This window comes from Kogia breviceps, chromosome 3 (assembly GCF_026419965.1).
Source record: "Kogia breviceps isolate mKogBre1 chromosome 3, mKogBre1 haplotype 1, whole genome shotgun sequence".
NCBI classification, from domain to species: domain Eukaryota; kingdom Metazoa; phylum Chordata; class Mammalia; order Artiodactyla; family Physeteridae; genus Kogia; species Kogia breviceps.
Window position 1 is genome coordinate 135,997,717 of NC_081312.1, and position 24,066 is coordinate 136,021,782.

The 24,066-nt window shown below is 35.0% G+C and overlaps 1 protein-coding gene across 7 annotated transcripts in view; it reads left to right on the plus strand.

Moving 5' to 3' along the window:
• The window catches only part of DENND4A (DENN domain containing 4A), a 134,287-nt gene that overhangs the window by 64,633 nt on the left and 45,588 nt on the right, over window positions 1-24,066 (plus strand). For all 7 annotated transcript variants that reach the window (XM_059057687.2, XM_059057688.2, XM_067029622.1 and 4 more), the window contains 9 exons: window positions 111-280; window positions 1,098-1,339; window positions 5,037-5,103; window positions 6,495-6,553; window positions 9,124-9,268; window positions 9,532-9,707; window positions 13,881-13,981; window positions 16,235-16,453; window positions 16,999-17,144. In XM_059057687.2, coding sequence (XP_058913670.1) covers window positions 111-280; window positions 1,098-1,339; window positions 5,037-5,103; window positions 6,495-6,553; window positions 9,124-9,268; window positions 9,532-9,707; window positions 13,881-13,981; window positions 16,235-16,453; window positions 16,999-17,144 — 1,325 coding nt within the window. The remainder of the gene's footprint in view (window positions 1-110; window positions 281-1,097; window positions 1,340-5,036; window positions 5,104-6,494; window positions 6,554-9,123; window positions 9,269-9,531; window positions 9,708-13,880; window positions 13,982-16,234; window positions 16,454-16,998; window positions 17,145-24,066) is intronic.

Genomic DNA, 24,066 nt, shown 5'->3' on the forward strand with positions numbered 1-24,066 from the left:
ATGTTTTGGTCTTCCAAAAGTGTTAAATAATAAAGCATTTTAGCATCATTCAAATTATGAGCCCCTAAATTCAAGACATGATGAGCTAATATTTATTATTGTTTTTGTAGGTCTAATTTGTAGATACCCTCAAGAAGATTATGAGTCATTCTCACTCCCAGAATCTGTTCCCCTATTTTGTTTACCAATGGGAGCAACTATTGAATGTTGGCCACCAAATAGCAAATACCCTCTCCCTGTATTTTCTACATTTGTGTTAACTGGAGCCTCAGCTGAAAAGGTACTATATGTTTAACAAATGATATCTGCAAATTTCTTGTACATTTTCAAGTCTTAAGTTTTATATACAGGAATAGAAAAAATAACTAGTTAAATTGAATGTTACGTGCACCTCTTCCACTTTGTTAAAATAACTATATCCAGAGACATAGGAAAAGAGAATTTCATTCTGTCCCATATACCCAAGTGCTTTTTTTGTGAATACAGTGAAAGATTTTTTTTTCATCATCAAATGATGATCCTTCATTGCTTTGTTTTCTGTTACAGAAACTTTAAAGTAATACTAAAAACATTATTAAATATGCAGTGTTATTTAGAATCATAAACTGTTATATTGTTGGAATGGACTTTGGAAATCATCTAGTCTGACATCTTCATTTTATATATTGGGAAATTGAGGTCTAGAGAAATTCAGTGAATTGTCTGAAGTTGGAATTTGTATTTCCTTATCTAAAATTCTGTACCACTCTCTATTAAATAGTTATTTTCAATTATTTTCTTATAGAGAATATTGATACAATTGCTTTTACTCTTTATGAAACAAATGCAATTTAATTAAAACACCTTTTTTTCCCCAATAATAAAGAGACATGAGAGTTGAGCTGTGTAGTTTTGTTGTTGTCGTCATCGATGTTTTAATGTACTTCAAGAAAGCAAGAGTGATATCTCTTCACCACTAAGTTTCTGGTACCTGGCCCTTGCTTGACTCATAGGCACATAATGGCTTCTAATAGCTCATCCATTAAATATTTAACTAATGATGTGATTGGAATAAATGATATAAGACATATTTATCAAATATATTACTTGTTTTCCAGGTCTATGGTGCTGCTATTCAGTTTTATGAACCATACTCTGAAGAGAATCTCACAGAAAAACAGAGATTTCTTTTGGGTTTAGCATCATCAGCAGATGAGAAGTCTGATAGTTCCAAGACAATTCACACTAGTAAATGCATCTGTCTTCTCTCTCACTGGCCTTTTTTTGATGCATTCAGGAAGTTTCTGACTTTTCTATATCGTTATTCCATCTCTGGACCTCATGTCCTTCCAATTGAGAAGTAAGTTAGAAGCCTTCTTGGTTCAGAATTTGGCAGCTCTTTCCATTATGTGTGGTGTATTTGTACTGGTAATTGAGTAAATTTTATTTGGAAGCTAGATTTTTCAGGAGAAAAAAAGTTTGGTTGATTCAGTCAGGTAATATTTCTCTATTATACCTACAGTTTTGTTATTTTGGATAATTTTATCTCTAACAAAATGAAATAAATGTTTCTTTTTTTTTTTTTTTTTTTTTTGCGGTACGTGGGCCTCTCACTGTTGTGGCCTCTCCCATTGCGGAGCACAGGCTCCAGACGCGTGGGCTCAGCGGCCATGGCTCACGGGCCTAGCCGCTCCGCGGCATGTGGGATCTTCCCGGACCAGGGCACGAATCCATGTCCCCTGCATCGGCAGGCGGACTCTCAACCACTGCGCCACCAGGGAAGCCCTGTTTCACCTTTTTGATACTCTTGTGAAGTTTGGAGATCCTAATTAGCGTTTTTGGTTTTTTTTTTTACAGGTTTTGTTAATTCTTATTTTACATGTAATTTGGGTTTATATGAACCTTTAAAATATTCCTTACTATTTTTAGATATCATGAATTTAAAGGAAAAATTAGATAAACGTATTTTTTATTCTTTTTAAAATTTTTGTTATTTACTTTAAGATCACTAAAACTGAATAATCTTTAATGTAGTAAAGTTTGACACAAATGAGATCTAAACATCACCACTGTTTATTTGACTATTGTTTATTTTATATCAGCTATCACTTAAGCTCTTTTGTGTTCTTAGGCAGAATTCTGTGATTCTAATGACAGTTGAAAGTGATAGAATTATTATAAGAGCATTCAATGTAAAATATTACTTTATAATTTTTCCTTGCAGTTTTCTGCCCACATCTCAGTATTCTAATCCACCAGTTCTCAAATTTTTTGGTCTCAGGACCACTTTATACTCTTAAAAATGAAGACCCCCCAAAAAAGCTTTTTTTAATGTGTTATATCTATTAATATTTACTACATTAGAAATTAAAACAGAGAACTTCAAAAATATTTATTAATTTATTTTTTTAAATGATAAACCTGTTGCATGTTATCATAAATATCTTTTTTCTTTTTAAAATAACCATTCCTAAAACAAAAAAATTAGGAAGAAGAGTGACTGTTTTACATTTTTTGCAAATCTCTAATGTCTGGCTGAATTGAACATAACTAGGTTCTCATTTTATCTTATTTTTAATTTTTTTTTGGCCATGTGGCATGCGGGATCTTAGTTCCCCAACCAGGCATGGAACCCATGCCCCCTGTATTGGGAACACGGAGTCTTAACCACTGGACTGCCAGGGAAGTCCCATAGCTAGGTTCTCATATATGCTTGTGCTTTCAGTCTGTTATAATATGTTGTTTTGGTTGACGTTATGAAAAAAACGTGGCCTCACACAAATATGTATGTGGTAAAGGGAGGGCATTTGAATAGTCTCTTCAGAAAATTGTGGATTTTCTTTTTTGACAGTGCACCAAAACTTGACAAGTATAGTTTATTATAGGTTACTGTCAATGTGGAATGTAAAACTTTAGTGATGAACTTTCTCTGTTACAGTAAAATCTATTGGTCTGTCTCTTAGAGTGGAACTTTTATACATGTGTGATTTTGTAGCATCGTACATTGGTCATTTGGAAAATACTGGTTCACTGAGTTAAATAGATACATCTCGTTATCAAAATTTAAAAATCAGATTTGTGAATATAACCACCTACCTCAGAAAAATTTTTGAGTATTGAGAAATTGTCAAGTTTATGGTAGCAAGATTCTAATTTTCACGTGAAAGCTTGAATTTATTTACTTATTTGTTTGTTTGTTCCTTCTTTGGGGTTAACTGAGAAAAAGGTTTTAGTATTCCATTTTGATATCTCCCTTGGCTTTTTAAAAACAGCTTTATTGAAATATAATTCACATATCACAAGTTCACTCATTTGAATTAGTATACAATTCAATGTTTTTTAAAAACATGCATTCACAGGGTGTACAACCATTACCAAAATCTAATTTTAGAACATTTTCATCCCCTAAAAGAAACCCCATATGCATTAGGTGTCTTGCCCCATTCCCCGCTCATCCACTCAGCTCTAAGCAACTTACGTGGTCTTCTTTGACTGGATCCTTTCATCTTTTCGTAATGTTTCCAAGGTTCATCCATATTGTAGCATGTGACAGTACTACATTTCTTTTTATTGGAAAGCTTGAATTTAATTATTGGCAACAAGTACTGTAAGTTATTTTTCTTAAGCAGTAGCCTCACTTTGTTCATTTTAATGTAGAAAATATCTGCTGAATACCCACATTAGATAATGTTAATATGTCTTTTGTTCTTTCAAGGAAAAATGGCATTCTCTGGAAACACAGCAAAACAAAAACAGCTAATTCACTCACAACTCAGTCACACAAGTGCTCTTCCTCAAGACAAACATTGTACTCCTGTATGCAGCAGAAGTGCTTTATGCATTATTCCCCTTTCATCACACAGATTATTTATAAGTATACACTGCAGAGTCAAAATTTAATAAAATTAATAGTATTTACTGCTTCATCCGAGACATTCTTTAGTGAAACTGAATACAACAGCTACAGTTCAGTGCCACTCCCTTGATTCATAGTAAGGAGCAGCAGTTTTATCCACAATGTTTTTGCACCATCAGTGCAAATATCAACACAATGAAAATGGCAAACAGTGTCTTTAAAAAGTAGCTTTGACCTTGCAGATTCTCCCAGAATGGGTCTTGGGAATCTTTAGGTATTCATGGATCACACTTAGTTTTCTGCTATTCTAACTGCTTCACATAATGCAAGCAGATATGTGTCCTCTGGAACTCATTCCCCTTATCTTTTTGTTCTTGGATTGTGAGTATCTTAACAGTAGAAACTGGTAGTATATGGCTTTTTAAAAAATAATTCCCAACATGTCTGACAGTATCTTATATATAGCAGGCAGTCAAAACATGTTTGTAAAAAATTAATAATTTTCTCTTCTGATGTTTTGTATCCAGTTGAAATTATCTCAGTTCTGAAACCAAGATGATTTGGAAATAATTTTAAAGTAATAGAGAAAAAACTCGTTCCTTAAAAAAGGATTGTTCAGTGTTGTTGCCTTTTTTCTTTTCCACGGTGTTCAAAACAAAACCCATCAATCTAGCTTTTTATCTGTTCTCTTCTGGGGAAAAAAAACAAAAATCAGTAATAGAATTTTTAACCTATTGTTAATAGAAAGTATATTGTTCATGTTTTAGAAACAGTTAAACTCTTTCATTTTTCTGTAGTACTCAGTGGTTGCTTCATTTTTAAAATATGAGCAATTGACCAAAAAGTATATGCAAGAATTAGCTTCTTTGGTAATGTCCACATCTCTGATACGTTGTTTGTTATCTTCTTAGGGAGAGGTAGAAGTTACAGTGGCTTTTCAGACATTAATAACACAAACGTTATTGAATATGAGAAAGTATTAATATGAAAAGTTTGTGGGTGGTTTTAGATAGAAGCAACTTTCCTGGGACAAATGATTTTTGGTTGTTGTTTGTTCACTTGCTTTTGTAGTAGCAGGGATTTCGAAATTATAGGTACACAGAGCTTTTGACTCAACCTGGACTTGTGGTGACATGTTGACCTTTATAGCATATGGTATTCAGTTTGGAATCAATCAGGTGTTTGTTTGTTTGTTTTTAAGGCATATTTCTCATTTTATGCATAAAGTTCCTTTTCCATCTCCTCAGAGACCACGGATTTTAGTTCAGGTAAGATTTTCATGATGTAAGTGCTCTGTTAAATACTTATTGACTCTATCAAAATGTACCATAAGAATAACAATTTTATATGGGTAAAAAAATCAAATGAAATCAAAAGAGAACCAGATACTGTTTTACGTTGGAGTTTGGACACTTATGGTTTTATTAACTGCCTCCCAGGCAGACATCTAATGTTTCCTATTAGATAAAGCATTGCAGAGTTAAAGAAGTAGACAGCAGTAGATGTTTTGAACATGTAAAAAGGGACTGCTTTCCCTAAATTTATTCTTGGTATTTGAACATTTGTGCCTTTGGCACTTATTCCCTAAGTTCAATATATTAGAAGAGATAAAAGAAAAAGCTGTGTGTTTTCATATATTGCAGGAAGAATTGCTCATATCTTTGTGAGAGGAGGAAGTTCAAAGTGAACATAAATTATTTTCCCCATCTCTTTTCCCTGTTGACTTTATCTTTCATCTTTTGTTTACATTTCTTTTTTGTCTATGCTCTTTATATGTAAGTTGTCTTTTGAATCTATTTAATCACGATTTTTGAAGTGATTTTGAGAAAATATTTCATGTATTATCACTATATGTGCCTTGTATTTATCACAGCCCTTAATGGAGTATCATTCAAAATTAGAAATCATTTATAAATAGATATTTGCAAAATTGTATAACTCTGCATAAAATTTTAATTGTAGATTAAATTAATTGCATTAATACATTGATACAGATAAAATGTCTAGAAAAATATCATTTTGATAAGCTTTATAAGTAGTCTGCATATCTACATATCATCCCAAATTACTTCTTGTTATTTAGTGCCAGAATACATATAGCACACTCAGTTTGAATACACATAAAAGATATGTTTTATAGCAGAAGTTGGCAACTTTTTTATGTTGAGGCCGAAACAGTGTTTCAGTTTTTACAGTAAAGGCCATACTGTCTCTTTGGAAACTACTCAGCTCTGCTTTCATTGCACAAATGCACCTATAGGTAACAGTAAACAAATGTACATGGCTTTGTTTTAATAAGACTTTATTTATAAAAGCAAATGGCCTGTGGATTTGCCTTGAGGCCATAGGTTTGCTAATTCTGGTTTTACCGTATTAAATGAATAATTTAATCTTTTGATACAGATTTGTTAAATGGCATCAGGGAAATGTTGAGAAACAGAAGAAAAGAGATAGGATTCAGACTAAGAAGAGTTAGTAGTTAGGTCAGTCATCAGGACGTATTTTTCAGGATCTTAGTGATATAGACGGTTCCTATACTGGTGAATGGGGATATTGAAACTTTATGGGCATCATCTATATATATATGTTTTTTTCTGGAAGGTGGTGTTTTAAAGTTCATCTTTATATTTCAAATACTTTATTTTAAATCTATTTTCAGTTATCACCACATGATAATCTGATTCTCAGTCAGCCTGTTTCTTCACCTCTTCCACTAAGGCAAGTAAAACTTCATTTGAGTTTCTCTAAATGTAGTGTGAGCTAAAGTAATATTCAAGTATTTTCTCTCTTTCCTAGGGAAAATTGCAAATGTCGATGGAAATACTTCTCATTTATTGTTTCTTACCTGAATTTCTTTTACTTAACAGTGAGGTTAAAGGTCTTAAAGAACACAGGAAAACTTTTACAATAGCGTTTGGCATTTTGTGTATCCATTTATTATGATTAAGTACATACAACTACATAAATACATATATATGTCTGTAGATTATGAAAACAATTTTTTAGCTTTAAATATCCTCTGAAGAACATTCAAATGCAATTAATTTTAAATTTAACCCCCAAATAAAAAGTTACTTATAAATACTAGCCCATGGAATAGAATAATGTATTTTATCACCTTAAAAGTTCAGAGATATTATGAAATATGTTGTTTCTAAAGTATCATTTCTTGACATTTAATTAGCTGTGTAATTTTTCTAGCAGGGAAATAGTTACAATATAATTAAGTTATTTTGTAGCACATACCTAAGGGAGACCAGCTGCCATCTTTGACATTAATTTTGTAAGAATTACAGATTATTTCATCACCAGATCTTGGCCCAGATTGACCAGTGTTTTCTTTTTTTTTTCTTTTTTTTTTTTTTTGTGGTGCACGGGCCTCTCACTGTTGTGGCCTCTCCCATTGCGGAGCACAGGCTCCGCAGGCTCAGCGGCCATGGCTCACGGGCCCAGCCGCTCCGCGGCATGTGGGATCTTCCCGGACCAGGGCACCAACCCGTGTCCCCCGCATCGGCAGGCGGACTCTCAACCGCTGCGCCACCAGGGAAGCCCGACCAGTGTTTTCTTAACCTTTGTTTGAGCTGAGAATAAATTAGAAATACTGACTGAGACTACTTTAAAACAATTCTACATTACCCAAGAGCCTTTTTTAATTTTTTGGTAATGGCTTTATTGATATATAATTCACATACCATACAATTCACCCAGTTAAATTGTACAATTCAATGATTACATTCACAGAGTTCACAACTATCACTATAATCAATTTTAGAACATTTTCTTAGCTCCAAAAAAACCCTGTACCCTTTAGCAGTTACCTTCCCTTACCCCTCCCATCCCTATATATATAAACACACACATGCCCCCTTCCCAGCCCTAGGCAACTGCTGATCTGCTTCTTTCGCTTCAGATTTGCCTGTCCTGGACATTTCATATAAATGGAATCATATAAAATGTGGCCTTTTGTGTTTGGCTTCTTTCACTTAGCATGTTTCCAATGTTTATCCATGTTATAGCATGTATCGTCCTTTTTATTTTCCAACAAATATTTCAGTGTATGGATGTACCACATTTTATTTATCCATTTATCAGTTAACAGACATTTAGGTTGTTTCTACTTTCGGGCTACTATAAATAATGCTGCTATGAACATGCGCAAGTTTTTTGTGGGCGTATGTGTTCATTTCTCCAAGAGACTTTATTAGTTTTGGTTTATTTTTTAAAAAGTTAATTCAGTGAAGCCAGTTATTTAACATTATAAAGATGAAATACTGGTTAGCTTACTGAATCATGTACTTTAAAAAAAAAATTTTTTTTTTAATTTATTTTTTTATTTTTGGCTGCGTTTGGTCTTTGTTGCTGCGCGCAGGCTTTTCTCTAGTTGTGGCGGGCGGGAGCTACTCTTCATTGCGGTGCACGGGCTTCTCATTGGGTAGCTTCTCTTGTCGTAGAGCACAGGCTCTAGGTGAGCAGGCTTCAGTAGTTGTGGCACTTGGGCTCAGTAGTTGTGGCTCGTGGGCTCTAGCATGCAGGCTCAGTAGTTGTGGCACACGGGCTTAGTTGCTCTGCAGCATGTGAGATCTTCCTGGAGCAGGGCCTGAACCCATGTCCCCTGCATTGGCAGGCGGATTCTTAACCACTGTGCCACCAGGGAAGCCCAGAATCATTTACTTTGTTAATGCAGTATTTTGTTACCATGTACAATGTCTAAGTTTTGATTATTAATTTGCTTTGTATGTGTATATCATCACTTAGTAGCTCTTAATTAATATTATCATTACAATAGTAAAGATAATCTAGCTCTTTGTAAATCCATATTTTGAGATGTGTATTTACCTTAAGGAAGTTGGACCTGTAAGTCACGTACATTTTCTGATAATTACAGAGGAAGATGAGCCATGTTAAAAAAAAAAGAAAAAAGAAAAAAAAACTTGCATTAAACGATTGCTTTCAACCAAAGCACCCTTCTTATACATTGAATTCTTTATTTGAACATTATCTACATGGCAGATCTTTTTATCTAAAATGAAGCAGATGACTTTTCATTTTCCATATTTAATACAACACAGAAGAGTCAAATGATTTCAGAACCTCATAAAACTTCATTAGTTTCATAGTGTGTTTCTAATGCAATGTTTTCCCTACATAAGAGCAACAGTCATGTTTAAAGTTAAATATGTAATATGAACTACAATCCTACCCTAATCATGAACTTTTAAAACTTATTTTGGATAATGAGGTGTTTGATCTCTGTTTTTTAAATTATATATTTTTGTTTGGATTTATAGTGGTGGCAAGTTTTCAACACTACTTCAGAATTTAGGCCCTGAAAATGCTGTGACATTGCTGGTGTTTGCAGTAACAGAACATAAGATTCTTATTCATTCCTTACGGCCTTCAGTGCTTACTAGTGTGACAGAAGCATTAGTGTCTGTGAGTATCACAGTTTCTTATTGGCAATCAGTTTCATTTTAAACCTAATTATTCATATAATTTAAAGCTGTTTTAATGCTTAACTAAAATTCAGAGTGTAATGAATTTCAATTTTCTGGCCATTAACACTAGTTGTAATTATTTAACAAGCATTATACTACTTTCAGTATAAATATTTAAAAGACAGTTTTTTGTGTGTGCTGATGAATTATGCTTCAGTGTCACATACAGCTAAATACTCTCTTATCTTTTATTTATCCAAGATGATTTTCCCTTTCCACTGGCCATGCCCCTATGTTCCTCTCTGCCCACTGGCTTTAGCAGATGTCTTGAGTGCACCATGTCCATTCATAGTAGGAATTGATTCAAGATACTTTGATCTCTATGACCCTCCACCAGATGTCAGTTGTGTTGACCTAGATACCAACACAATTTCTCAGTAAGTTCGTTTTAATGATTCTACTTCCAGTAATGTACAACTTTGTAGTGTATGTATGTAAATGTATATTTTATGAATGATAACTAGAATTCTTTTGAGCTATGTTGTTTTTATATTTGGGGTTTTTACCATCTTTGAATCAGTTCTTACTATACTTTGATGGGATAGGTTTAGTGTATTAGAGAAGGTTTTAATCCTCAGCTCTTTCAATATTTGAGAAATATTATAATCTTACACTTACTTAGAAATTTATGTAAGAAATGTAAGGATTTTATAATTTTCTCTCTATGTATTGGAATAATATTTAAGTTGTAGCTAAGCTACTAGAACTGTATACTTACAGATTTCTTATAATTCAGTGTTTTGTATTGTTTATTTTTAGTTTAATCATACTTAAGCTCTTCAGGGAAGAGGAAATTGATGCAATACCACGTTGCATCCACAGGACATACTTAAAATAACTGCAAGTTACCCTATTAGTAAAGCCCAAAAGCTAGTATACCTTTTACAATTTAAGTACATATTTGTGAAATAGATTTTTCTCCATTTTTAAATAAGCATGTTTCATATTAAAGCCTTTTAATTCTGAAATCTTACATTAATTCTAGTATTGTTATATGTCAAAACCTCAACTGCCTAAACCATTAGAAAAGTTTAGCAAAAAATAATTTTCTTTTATAAGGCATGTATGCTTTCAAAAGCCTAACCAAGAAAATATGGGATGTACTTTGTGCATTAAAGCCATTTTATATATGGGATAAATAGCGTCAAAGATTCTTTACCATGAACATTTCATGCTTTACTAGAAATATTTAATTCTTCAAATATTAAAGTAGTATCTCTTTTTTTTTGGCCAGTTAATGTTACATGACATAATGTTTTTAAAAATTGAAATTCAGGGTGGTAAATAAGTATATACATTTTCTCTCTTTTTATACTTTTATACTTTTCCTCAATTTGTTAGAAGAATTTTTTTCTTATTATTTTAACTTTGTTTTGATCACTAATGAGTTAAAGAATCAAAGAAACATGACTTGTTTGTACTCACCAGTGGTCTTCCTTCTTGGTTTTATTGCCTTTCCAAACCTATGGGAAGACTAAACTAGTGAATTAATAGCTTTCTACTTTCCTTCATCCTGAATTTCTGGAGCCTCAACCTGAAATTTGAAAGAAAAATCTGAGTATGAAATTTGTGGTTTCCTTTTCCCTTCTCTGACTCATAAATACATATAATAAGGAATATATTATGAATGTCAAGAAATTTCTGAAGAAAAGGAAATTAATATCTCATATGTACTAGGCATAAAGCTGTATGCATAACCTAAGGTATCTCATATTATTCTCTGTACTTTATGAGGTAGTTTTTACTAACCAGTCTGACAGACAGATAAGAAAACCAAAGCTTAGATTTTTAAGTAATTTATAAAAAGGCACATAACTTAATACTGCCAGAACTGATTTTGAAACTATCATTGTCTGACTCCCTAACTATTATTTCTGCCACTAATTACTGGCTAACTACTTATGCAATAGTAATCCTATAAATGGAACTCACTATGAATAAAAATGCAGAAGGCTGTCATAGGTCCAAACTCAGGTACTAGATAAAATTCCTTTTTTAAAAAAAAATATATTTATTTTTGGCTGCGTTGGGTCTTCATTGCTACGTGCAGGCATTCTCTAGTTGCGGCAAGCGGGGGCCACTCTTTGTTGCGGTTCACGGGCTTCTCATTGTGGTGGCTTCTCTTGTTGCAGAGCACGGGCTCTAGGTGCTTGGGCTCAGTAGTTGTGGCACATGGGCTCAGCAGTTGTGGCTCATGGGCTCTAGAGTGCAGGCTCAGTAGTCGTGGCACACGGGTTTAGTTGCTCTGCGGCATGTGGAATCTTCCTGGACCAGGGCTCGAACCCGTGTCCCCTGCATTGGCAGGTGGATTCTTAACCACCGCGTCACCAGGGAAGTCTCTCGATAAAACTCTTCTCCCGAGCCAAGTTTTAAAGTGATGATATCAAGGGCAAGAGGAGGAAATTATGTGAGTAAATAATAGTAATTTGATGAAATGATACCAAAATACTATTCATTCACTTATGCTACAGACATCTCTTGAGTTGCTTTTTTTCTTTGTTTGTTTGTTTTTGCTAGGCACTGGAAATAAAAAGACAAACCAGATACACTCCTTTCTCTTAAGTTACTTATAATCTAGTTAGCAAGGCAGGCACACAGAGTGAATGCTAAGGCACAGTAGGAGTGCTGTGTTTTAAAGTTTTAGCAAGAAAATAATGTCCAAAGTGTTTTTACATTGTGTTCTCACTTTAATACAGAGTTCCATAGTCCTGATCACATTATAGATGAAATAAAATCTCACAGCAGGACATCTGCAGTTTGACCCTGCCCTATCTGTATTTTATTATCATTGTGGAAAAATAGGGTAGATTCCAAGACAGTTCTTCTTTGTCAGCTTAAGCTTTCCCATACACTCTTTTTTCTTTCAAAGTAATATTTGCCCTTTTTGTTCTGTGGGAAGTTTAGGGAACATTAAAAAAAAAAGTTCAGCAATTCCATTTCACACTGGTGTTACGATGTTGTCTTTGGTGGTTAGAACATAAGTGATTTACTTTTCTTCTCCTTTTTCTCTGCATTTTTCAAGTTTTCTAAAATGAGTATTTATTGCTTTTGAAATAGAAAAAAGATTTAATAAATAGAGAGTGGAATCAACAAAGCTATAGTTAAGTCCAAAAGCTTTATCATGTTTTATCACCATGCTCTTTTCTTCTCCTACTCCATATATAGTTGTTTAAAGATTATGGGCTTCCCAGGTGGCGCAGTGGTTAAGAATCTGCCTGCCAATGCAGGGGACAAGGGTTCAAGCCCTGGTCCGTGAAGATCCTACATGCTGCAGAGCAACTAAACCCATGTGCCACAACTACTGAGCCTGCACTCTAGAGCCCGCAAGCCACAACTACTGAGCCCGCGTGCCTCAACTACTGAAGCCCATGTGCCTAGAGCCCGTGCTCCGCAACAAGAGAAGCCATTGTGGTGAGAGGCCTGCACACTGCAACAAAGAGTGGCCCCTGCTCGCCGCAACTAGAGAAAGCCCACACACAGCAACAAAGACCCAATGCAGCCAAAAATAAAAATAAATAAAATAAATTTTTTTAAAAAAGGATTAACTGTGTTGTAAAGGTTGTATAAAGGCGATTATAGGAGTTCATCTAGAAACAAAGATATCATTGTCAAGCTGATGTCCTCTTTTATAGTTATAAAAATATTTTGGAGTGTTATACTTTATTCAAATAATCTAATTTTTAAAAATTATTTATTTATTTATTATTTTCGGCTGTGTTGGGTCTTCGTTGCTGCACATGGCCTTTCTCTAGTTGCAGCAAGTGGGGGCTACTCTTCGTCGCAGTGCGTGGGCTTCTCATTGCAGTGGCTTCTCTTATTGTGGAGCATGGGCTCTAGGTGCACGGGCTTCAGTAGCTGTGACGTGCGGGCTTCAGTAGTTGTGGCGCATGGGCTTAGTTGCTCCGCGGCATGTGGGATCTTCCCAGAGCATGGCTCGGACCCGTGTCCCCTGCATTGGCAGGCGGATTCTTCCCTGTGCCACCAGGGAAGCCCATATAATCTAATATTATAGATTATTTCTTTTCTGAAAGAAACAAAGCTAAATTTTACTTATATTTTTAGGAAACTAAATATTTGGATATACTGAAGTATTTTGATAAGCTTTATGGATCATAAGTTCATTGAAAGTTTTCTACAGTGCTTTGTCTTAGAGTATACAAGAAAAAAATCTCCTAATAGTAGGATTTTCCCAATATTTAGGTGTCTAAAGACTCTTAGATGAGATTAAGAGTAATGACCACCACATTAAGTTTTGTAGTGATTTGCATGATTCCAAAGCAAGTGGAATTGACTTAGTATAAACATAAGTATAAAGTTTTGAGCTATATTTAATACAGGGTTCTACTCTCATATAAATTAATTTTTAAGTATTAAATACTCCAATTTACCCCTGTAGTATTTTTCTTCTGTTAAGTAGAATAATTTGTATATTTTATTTTTGTTCGATGTGTTTTCTCTTTTCCCCTTTTTATAAATAACAGATATATACCCACCCCTGTCCCACCCCAAGTTAATCTGACAAATATATTATTGTTGTCATTTAATCTCAGAACTGGTGACAAGAAAAATGTAGCCTGGAAGGTACTTCCAAAGAAACCATGTAAAAATCTGATGAACACACTGAATAATTTGCACCAGCAGTTGGCAAAATGTAAGTGTATAATTTAATTAAAGGAAGTAATTTAATCTGAAGAAAGGACTCCAGCAACTTTGCCTTACTTGTAAAAGGATGGTGTTTACCTAAAGGAAAGTGTTTTTACAATCTTAAAGGCAAATGAGCATTAAAGCAAAATTTTTTAGAAGCTGAATGGGAGATTTACAAAGTTTATATTTTACATCATAATAAAATTCAAAAAGAGATTAAGGTGATTATTTTCAAATACTATGGAAAAAAATACTGGTTTCTACTTGTATATTTTCTTTATACATAGAATAGAAAGTTAGTTTTGAAAATCTAAGACAGATGGTTTAAATTACATTAGAAAATGCTGATGATTTTTGTGGGTTGAGAGCAAGGTCATGTGCTTTTCACCTTCAGTAGATCTTAATGCTGTGCTTACCTCAAATAATTTGAAAATAGAAGCTTCCCCAAAGCATTTGGAAATTAAAGTGAAAATTGATTAGGATATGGAGAATTTCAGTTCAAAGCTTACTATAAGAGTATCTTGATAGTGATCCAGAATTACCAATAAGAGGAATTAAGCCTTCATTTATCTAATCCTCTTGGTATTTTATACCAACAGTCCATTCAGGGTTCATAATTTAATACTTATTTTATAAAAAATGGTCATTAATGGTACAGCAATATTTGAGGTTCTCATTTATGTATTAGGTGAAATATAAACATGGGAGGTGGCCTACATCCTCGAGGGTTCAAGGGTGCCTATAGAATAGTTGGAAAGAGACATGGAAACAGACAGTTTTTACTAAGTAAACCTTATAACTAGATAATTCGGAAGTGGCTCATAAGTATCAGCATATGAAAAAATGACATCAAATGGAACAAATTTTATACTATGGAACAAATAAATTATGTATGGAATTTTATTTAAGCTACTTAGTTAATTGCTTTCTAAAATTCATGTGCTTCTTTTGTTTTTGTTTTTCTCTTCTTTTTTTTAAAACATCTTTATTGGAGTATAATTGCTTTACAATGGTGTGTTAGTTTCTGCTTTACAACAAAGTGAATCAGTTATACATACACATATGTTCCCATATCTCTTCCCTCTTGCATCTCCCTCCCTCCCACCCTCCCTAACCCACCCCTCTAGGTGGTCACAAACCACCTAGCTGATCTCCCTGTGCCATGCGGCTGCTTCCCACTAGCTATCCACCCTACATTTGGTAGTGTATATATGTCCATGCCACTCTCTCACTTCATCACAGCTTACTCTTCCCCCTCCCCATATCCTCAAGTCCATGCTCTAGTAGGTCTGTGTTTTATTCCCGTCCTACCCCTAGTCTCTTCATGACATTTTTTTTCTTAGATTCCATATATATGTGTTAGTGTATACAGTATTTGTTTTTCTCCTTCTGACTTACTTCACTCTGCATGACAGACTAAAATTCATGTGCTTCTTTTGAATAGCTGAGAAGTCCAGCAGCTTTTGTAGCAATATTTAAGTATTATTAAAATAAGTGAAATAACCCATCTAGCTCTACTGAAGGGCAGAATCTTACAGCTTAAAATTACAGGTTTAAACAATACTGATATTGTTATTCAGGATTATTTATCACTTTACAGCTTCAGAGCACTTTCACATACATTCTTTTGTCTTTACAACTGTGAAGATACTAAATTTGAGGGAGGTAGCTTGTCAGAGATCATACAGTTAATAAGGATGAAGCTAGGATTAAAACCTAGGCCTTCCATTCCAGTGCCCACGTACTTTTACTTTTTTAAACAATAAGAACTCCAAAAAAACCTCCCTAAGATGATTTATTGTTCCTCATATTTTAAGAAGTTTTAAAATTTTGAGGCAATCACAAACTTTGTTTCTGTGACCTTTTGAGAATAGATGTCCCCATCATCTCCAAATGGAGTGTATTTCCTACCAACAGGTACATTCTGTATCACTACAGTATGCTATAACCATGAAAATCAGGAAGTTAACATTGAGCATTACTACAATACTTATCCTCAGACCAAATTCAAGTTTTGCTAGGGTTATATATTAAGGAGTTATGTAAACAAAGGGTTGCAGTAGCTTGAGCCCTTTTGAAAACACAACACATTTATTATTTTTCTTTCAGTTTTATTGAGATATAATTGACATACAGGACTGTACAAGTTTAAGGTATGCAGCATAATGAATTACATGTGCAATGGATTTATAATTGATACCATTATGAACATTAATTTTGACAGTTCTGGGGAAAACATTAACACTGTATTTCTTCACAGTGCAGCAGAGACCAAGAGACGATGGACTAATGGACTTAGCAATGAATGATTATGATTTTAATTCTGGAAAGAGGTTGCACATGATAGATTTGGAAATCCAAGAGGCATTTTTGTGTTTCATGGCCTCTATTTTAAAAGGTTATAGATCATACTTAAGACCAATAACACAAGCCCCATCTGAGACAGCCACAGATGCAGCCTCTCTTTTTGCCCTACAAGGTGAGTGATAGCATAGTACTATAGCTTTCATATTATTGAGCTTAACCTTGTGATGACTGCTTTCTGGGTTAGTAGCTCATATTTATCAAAATATGTATTTCAGGAGTGTGTATCAACTCAGTTGGTAATCCATTTCCATAGGACTGGTTATTTCTCAGGCACATTAGATATAATCCCATTAGCAAAATATGCAGAAGAGACTATTTGAAAAGTATAGAGCTTCCTAACCATGGACCACTGCACTCTCTTGTGTCACAGATGTGTTAAGATATTGATGCTTTTAGTTTTCAGGGCAGCCCGGTGGTGTTGGGCAAGCAGAGGAGCCCCTAGGTTGGGGGATTTGAAAGATCTGGGTTCAAGTTCCTTTCCTATTGCCATCTTTGTCAGGTTACTTCCCCTTCAGGGGTCTTAGTTTCTTTTTCTGTAAAATAGTAGGGTGTGGGGGGTATAGATGACATGGTTGATCTAGTTCCTTCTAGCTCAAAAATTCTCTGAATCTATAAATGATATTATATATGCTAACATTACAAATTTATGTTGAACAGCTTTCTTAAGAAGCCGGGACCGGTCACATCAGAAATTCTATAACATGATGACCAAAACACAAATGTTTATTCGCTTCATTGAGGAATGTTCTTTTGTCAGTGATAAAGATGCCAGCCTGGCGTTTTTTGATGATTGTGTAGATAAAGTAAGTAATAGTATGTCTACAGTGCCATAACTTATTTTTTGTGACTATTATAAATGTTATGAGTTACAGTTTCTATTTATAACTTAACCAGCTTTTAACAAAATTTAAATTAATTCCATTTCATCACTGACCCTTTATTATGAAAGTTTTGGTGGCCTACTAGATGTTATAGACCACAACCTCTTAAGAGTACTTTGCAGGATTTTACCAAATTATGAGTTTTATTTTAGCAACCAGGTCTGTAACACTGCCTGTCCACTTACAGACTATGGGAGTTTTGTCCAAGTCTATGGACCTCTAACTTGATCATCTTTAATTTTTACCTCTCCTTTTGGTCTAAGGTAGATTGTCACATGCTGAGAGTAGGTGTAGAACATAAAATTTCACCTGAATATTTCTACAATTTGGGAGTGCATTTGTAGCATAAATTAAGTGAATTAATTCTACTATATTAAATTCATGTGTGAAACCTTTCCTGCCCTTGTAGTCCACTATCATTAGTGGGATAGAGCAAAGTGGGTATCCATGGTGGATAGAGAGGAGCTTGGGAAACAGTGGTTCAAAGAGGGGTGTCAAAACCTGAATGGGTGAAGAAGGAGGAGCAGCCTAGCATGGTGTTGGAGCCCAAGCCAGGTGAGGAGAGCATCTATCCATGCAGGGGGTAGCCTAGCATGGGGGATCAGAGGACGAGCAGGATAAAGAGAGTGTCCATGCTGGAGGACAGACTATTTCCAGGGGTCAGAACCTAAACAGGATGCGTCCATGCAGACGTGAGGACAGCACAGAGTGTCAGAGTCTAAGCAAGGCAAGGTCAGTGTCCCCACTGGGTAGGCCCAGCAAATGGGGTATCATAGTTTAATCTGGATAAGGGAGATGTCAGCCTGGTGGGGCAGAGGGTTGGTCTGGAAGGAGTTGTCACAGCCAAATTAGGGTGAAGGAGTCATATGCATGGAGGAGGAGTGGTGTTGGAGATGGGAGATTGTTACATATGGAGGAATTGATCAAATAAATAAGTACCAAATGTGTCTTATAAAAATGATTTTCATCATGCAAGATGCAGAAGCAAAAACACTGCATTGGGAATCAGGAGAACTTTGATCTCAGCATTCCTACTTGTGACTTTAGTCAAGTCATTTAGTCTTTCTGTGTTGTTTTCTTATGTACGTTTTAAAAGTATTGTGAGTGGGGCTTCCCTGGTGGCGCAGTGGTTGAGAGTCCACCTGCCGATGCAGGGGACACGGGTTCGTGCCCCGGTCTGGGAAGATCCCACATGCCGCGGAGCGGCTAGGTCCGTGAGCCATGGCCGCTGAGCCTGCGTGTCCAGAGCCTGTGTTGTTTCACAACGGGAGAGGCCACAACAGTGAGAGGCCCACGTACCGCAAAAAAAAAAAAAAAAAAGTATTGTGAGGAAAGATCATTGTAACTGCATATTTCACAGTGTACAGAGTAGTGTTGTATGAACTATAAAGTAGGAAAATTTATGACGATTTTTATATTTTTCTGGGTCTTATTCCAGTTTATAGATTAGTAGTTAATTTGGTTTTATTATTGCATGACGTAGAAATGTTCAGCTTTTGAAGGACTTACACATATGAAGAACAGGAACAAGTTCAGAGCCTTGTGGAGGAATTTACACTTTCCTTCAAATTGGAACACCTGAAGGATGATTGATGTGGAGAAATACTGTTTCTGGTGCTGATAGAGAGTTAACAAGCTAAGATGCCCAGAAATATCCACCCTAGTCCTTGAAATGCTTTAGAATAGGGCAAGGATGGATATATGTCAGTATTTGCTTAGAACTCATAATTCATTTTCCCACAGAAACACTGATATATGTGGTGATTAGCTGTAGTTCAGATGGTGCATGGCTACAGTGTTGTGCTAGAAATATGTATTAAATTTCTTTTTGGTGGATTGATATTCTAACCACCTTTTAGGACATTTTTTAAAGTCCAAATTTATTATAGTATAATATACAAACAGTAAATACACCTTTGAAGTGTGTAGTTTGATAAGTTTTGGCAAATATAGATTTCCATGTAACCATGACTCCAAAACATAGAACATTTCTATCACCCCAGAAAGGATATTGTTTTGAGGGGAAATTCATTTTTTGTATTTTGAATAACCTATTTGTAGACAGACTTTTTTTTAATCTTTATTTTTAAAAAATTATTTATTGGACTTCCCTGGTGGTGCAGTGGTTAAGGATCCGCCTACCAATGCAGGGTACACGGGTTCCCACATGCCACAGAACAACTAATCCTGTGTGCCACAACTACTGAGCCTGCGCTCTAGGACCTGGGAGCCACAGCCACTGAGCCCGCGAGCCACAACAACCGAAGCCGGCGCGCCTAGAACTTGTGCTCTACAACAAGAGAAGCCACTGCAATGAGAAGCCCGCGTGCTGCAACAAAGAATAGCCCCCGCTCGACACAACTAGAGAAAGCCCACGTGCAGTAACAAACACCCAACGCAGCCAAAAATAAATAAATTTTTTAAAAAATTTATTTATTTACTTATTTATCTGGCTGCACCGGGTCTTAGTTGCGGCACATGGGATCTTCATTGCCACGTGTGGGAGCTTCGTTGCGGCATGCAGGATCTAGTTCCCTGAACAGGGATTGAACCAGGGCCCCCTGCATTGGGAGCACAAAGTCTTAACCGCTGGACCACCAGGGAAGTCCCTATAGACAAACTTTTAGAACTCTGCCTTTTTGTAAGTTGAGTTCTGCCTGTATAAAGCTTTGAAATCCTGTTTATTTTGAGAATTAATATTATAGTTCCTTGATAGTTTTGTCTTCATTGCAGCATTGTATTAAGAACATGGTTTTCAGTATTTTAATCAAATTTTTAAGTTTGCCTTATTTGGTGCTTATAAAGTTAAATATTAATAGAATAAATAAATAGAAAGGTGTGCTTTAAATAGAAAAGGTGTACAATGAATAGAAGAGTATGCTTTAAAGAATAATTTCTTTAAATCGCTTTTTACAGGAATAATTGTGTTGGCTTTTGTAAATAAAAATGATGTTTCTGACCAGCATGTACCTTGAAGGTTTTTCCTCTATTGTGCTGGGCTTCCACTGGTCATCTGTATGTACTCACTGAGATGCCATTGTGAACAGTGGCATGTATTTGGGTAACAGTTGTTCCCTGTGCCAAGTCAACTGAATCATAAGGGACCAAATTAGTGACAGGGTTTTGCTAATAGCATGCTTTAGCCAATAGATTTATTAATCCATATAGGAATGCTGAATTAGTTGGAAGAATCCAATTAACAGTGCAGAAGAGAGAAATCTTGTATTGTTCCATTTTACTTTTTGCTTATTTTATGTGTCTTGTTTTCACAAGTTTGTGTTTCAGCTAAGAACTCATATAATAGTATCATATGGTTTTAAAAATACTCATTAAGGGCTTCCCTGGTGGCACAGTGGTTGAGAGTCTGCCTGCCGATGTAGGGGATGCGGGTTCGCGCCCCGGTCTGGGAAGATCCCACATGCCGCAGAGCGGCTGGGCCCGTGAGCCATGGCCGCTGAGCCTGCGCGTCCAGAGCCTGTGTTCCGCAACGGGAGAGGCCACAACAGTGAGGGGCCCGCGTACCGCAAAAAAAAAAAAAAAAAAAAAAAAAAAAAAAAAAAAAAAAATACTCATTAATATTGTAAGACATACATGACATAATTTTGTAAGGTACTTAGGGTATCATGTTCTAAGGAGGATATTTTATTACTGATAATTACCATATTATCTAGGATTTTCTGAAAATAGGTCACCTGTTACTTAGTTGATAAGAGTCAGAATGCAAGGAGTGATGGGAGTGATTGCTTAAAGAATATAAATTCTGAGAAGTCTCAAAAAAGAAACAATCCAATTAAATGTGTAATTATTGTTTCTAGGCAGATTGTTTTCCTAAAATGCTATTTACCCATTCAAAGTCTAGATTCAACAAAATATCACTTATGTATAATGGATTAATGTTATACTTAAAGATTTTGATGATTACTAAGAAAATCAAAACTGAAAATAAACTCACTAAAACATAATTACTTGTATTTGCTTTTTATAATTCAAGGAACTGTTTTATTAGAGAAAATAACAAAATGTAACAAAATCCAAAATATATCTTTTTTTTAGTGAAAAATGATCTTATTTTATTTGTGATATCATAAAATATATCTTAATAACGTTCATATATAGTGAGAGTAGAGGTTAATTATATTCCTAGTATTATTAAACAGAACTCTCTGAAATAATAAATAATTACACAGTGCTGTTACTATTTTTCATATTTTAATACCACAGTTTAAGTGCATTCAGCACAGCAAGTCAATGCTTACTTTTAATCTGTAAACAGTTTTTGAATATCAGTAATACTTTTAAAATAGACATTCATGTGGGGTTATTCCTTAGTTGAGTGACTTTGAGCTTAATTTTTTAAGTGAACAGATCCCCTTACCTCTGGCAGTTTAGCTATGAAAAGTAAATAATATTAGATGTGCACTAAGTGCTTAAGATTGAGCAGAATCCATGACTAAGACTGAACAGAAATTAGATATATTCCTCTTTTGATCTTAGGCTATCCAAACAGAAAACATTTGACCAACTTTTAAAAAGCTGGAGTAAGTAATCCTGAATAGGAGTAAGAAAAACAATGTATGAAAATTATTTGAGTTTCATTTATGACTAATTTAAGAACCATGTGTTCTTGTTCTTCATATGGTTGTATTTTAAATCCTTACAATCTGTTCCTATAGGATGCAGCTTAACTAAAAGCAGTTTTGTGCAACAAATAGCCTGGTAAGGTTTTTCTTGGTTTCCCAAGCATTCCTCTGCAATGTTTTCTGAGCATTTTAATGTCTTGTGAAAAAATATGAAGAGAATATGAAAATTATTTTAATTTTATCCTGCCATGGGTGTTGGATTTCTTTTTTCTCCCAATAGAGACAGATGTCACTGTGCTTTCCAAAAGACAGAAATGCCCAACTGATAAATGGAGGATTTATTACATGGCTGTTTTTGTAATGTTGAAATGAGATTTTATTGGTAGACAAGATAGGGGAAATATCTTTTACCAAGGTATTGAATTTACAGAGCACAATTTTAATATTTTAGTAGACTTCACAATACTTAGAATTAGAGTAGTTGTCCATGTCCACAGATTTTTTTCTATGCAAACAAAGACACAGGTCTGACAATAAGAAGCTGGTAGATAAATAAAAATTTAAAAGCACCTGGTGCTCACAGACAAGTAGTTCTCTTATAATGTTCCATTATGGAGACCGGAGTAGTTTCCAGCTTCCTTTCCAATGACCTTGGGTATTTGTTGGACCAGAATAACCTTTTTATTCTAGTCCATCTCTTCTACTTCATTATCATTGCTGCCTTTATAATTACATTAACCCCATTTCATCTGCATAAAAATGTTTGTATATAGAGCTTCTCATTTGCTCTTGGGTTGTCCATGGATACCATATCCTACTAGGGATACCAGTGATTTTGAGTTATCATTGACATGTTCCTAATGTTGTTTTGTAAAGTAACAGGAAGTGTGGAAAATAAAAGGAAAAATTCCATAAGCCCAGTACCCTAATATCCACTTTACATTTACTTTCAATGTTTTTACATAATTATAGTATACTTCCTAATTGTTTACATAACCAGATCTTATAAACATTTTTTATATGATGCGAAATCTCTAAAAAGTAAAACATAGCCTAGTTTAAAAAGTCAAATGATTTTACAAGGCTTAGGTCACATTTTCCACCCCCCTAGTTTCTTTTTCTTTTTTTAAAAAATTTTTATTGGTGTATAGTTGATTACAATGTTGTGTTAGTTTCAGGTGTGCAGCAAAGTGAATCAGTTATACATATATCCACTCTTTTTTTTTTTTTTTAAGATTCTTTCCCATATAGGCCATTACAGAGTATTGAGTGGAGTTCCCTGTGCTATACAGCAGGTTCCTGTTAGTTATCTATTTTAAATATAGTAGTGTGTATATGTTAGTTGCAATCTCCCAATTTATCCCGACCCCCCCCATCCCATGGTAACCATAAGTTTTTTTTCTACATCTGTGCCTCTACTTATGTTTTGTAAATTCATTTGTACCCTTTTTTATGATTCCACATATATCCATTCTATCTATGTACCACATCTTCTTTATCCATTCCTCTGTTGATGGACATTTAGGTTGCTTCCATGTCCTGGCTATTGTAAATAGTGCTGCAATGAACATTGGAGTGTATGTATCTTTTTGAATTATGGTTTTCTCCAGGTATATGCCCAGGAGTGGGATTGCTGGGTCATATGGTAGTTCTATTTCCCACCCCTAGTTTCTGTTCCCAACGGTAAGCACTTTCTCTTTCAGCCATTTAATCAGTCATTTTCCTTAAGATTTCCAAATAATGTGTTGTTATTGCTGCTTATTGTTTTATATATTATCTATTAATGTCATATTTACCACCATCACGAAAATTCTCCCAATGTAGTTGGTCAGATGGTTGTTCAATGTTAATATTTTTATCACTGTATATAATCACAGATAGGCCATATATATATTGTAGTTAAATTTCCTTTTTATGTATGGACTTTTGTTTTCCCTGAAGTTAATAATTGCTATATTTCTTGTTTTGCGTGTATTATTAATTCATCTCCAGACTCTTCTATGAAGGTAAAAAGTCTAAAATATCTCAATTTTTCTAACATATTAAGTAATATATCCGTTTGTGGGGTTTTTTTTTTTAAGTTCTTGCTGGAGCTTTCCATCTTTTTTTTTTTTTTTTTTTTTTTTTGTGGTATGCGGGCTTCACCGTTGTGGCCTCTCCCGTTGCAGAGCACAGGCTCCGGACGCGCAGGCTCAGCGGCCATGGCTCACGGGCCCAGCCGCTCCGCGGCATGTGGGATCTTCCCAGACCGGGGCACGAACCCG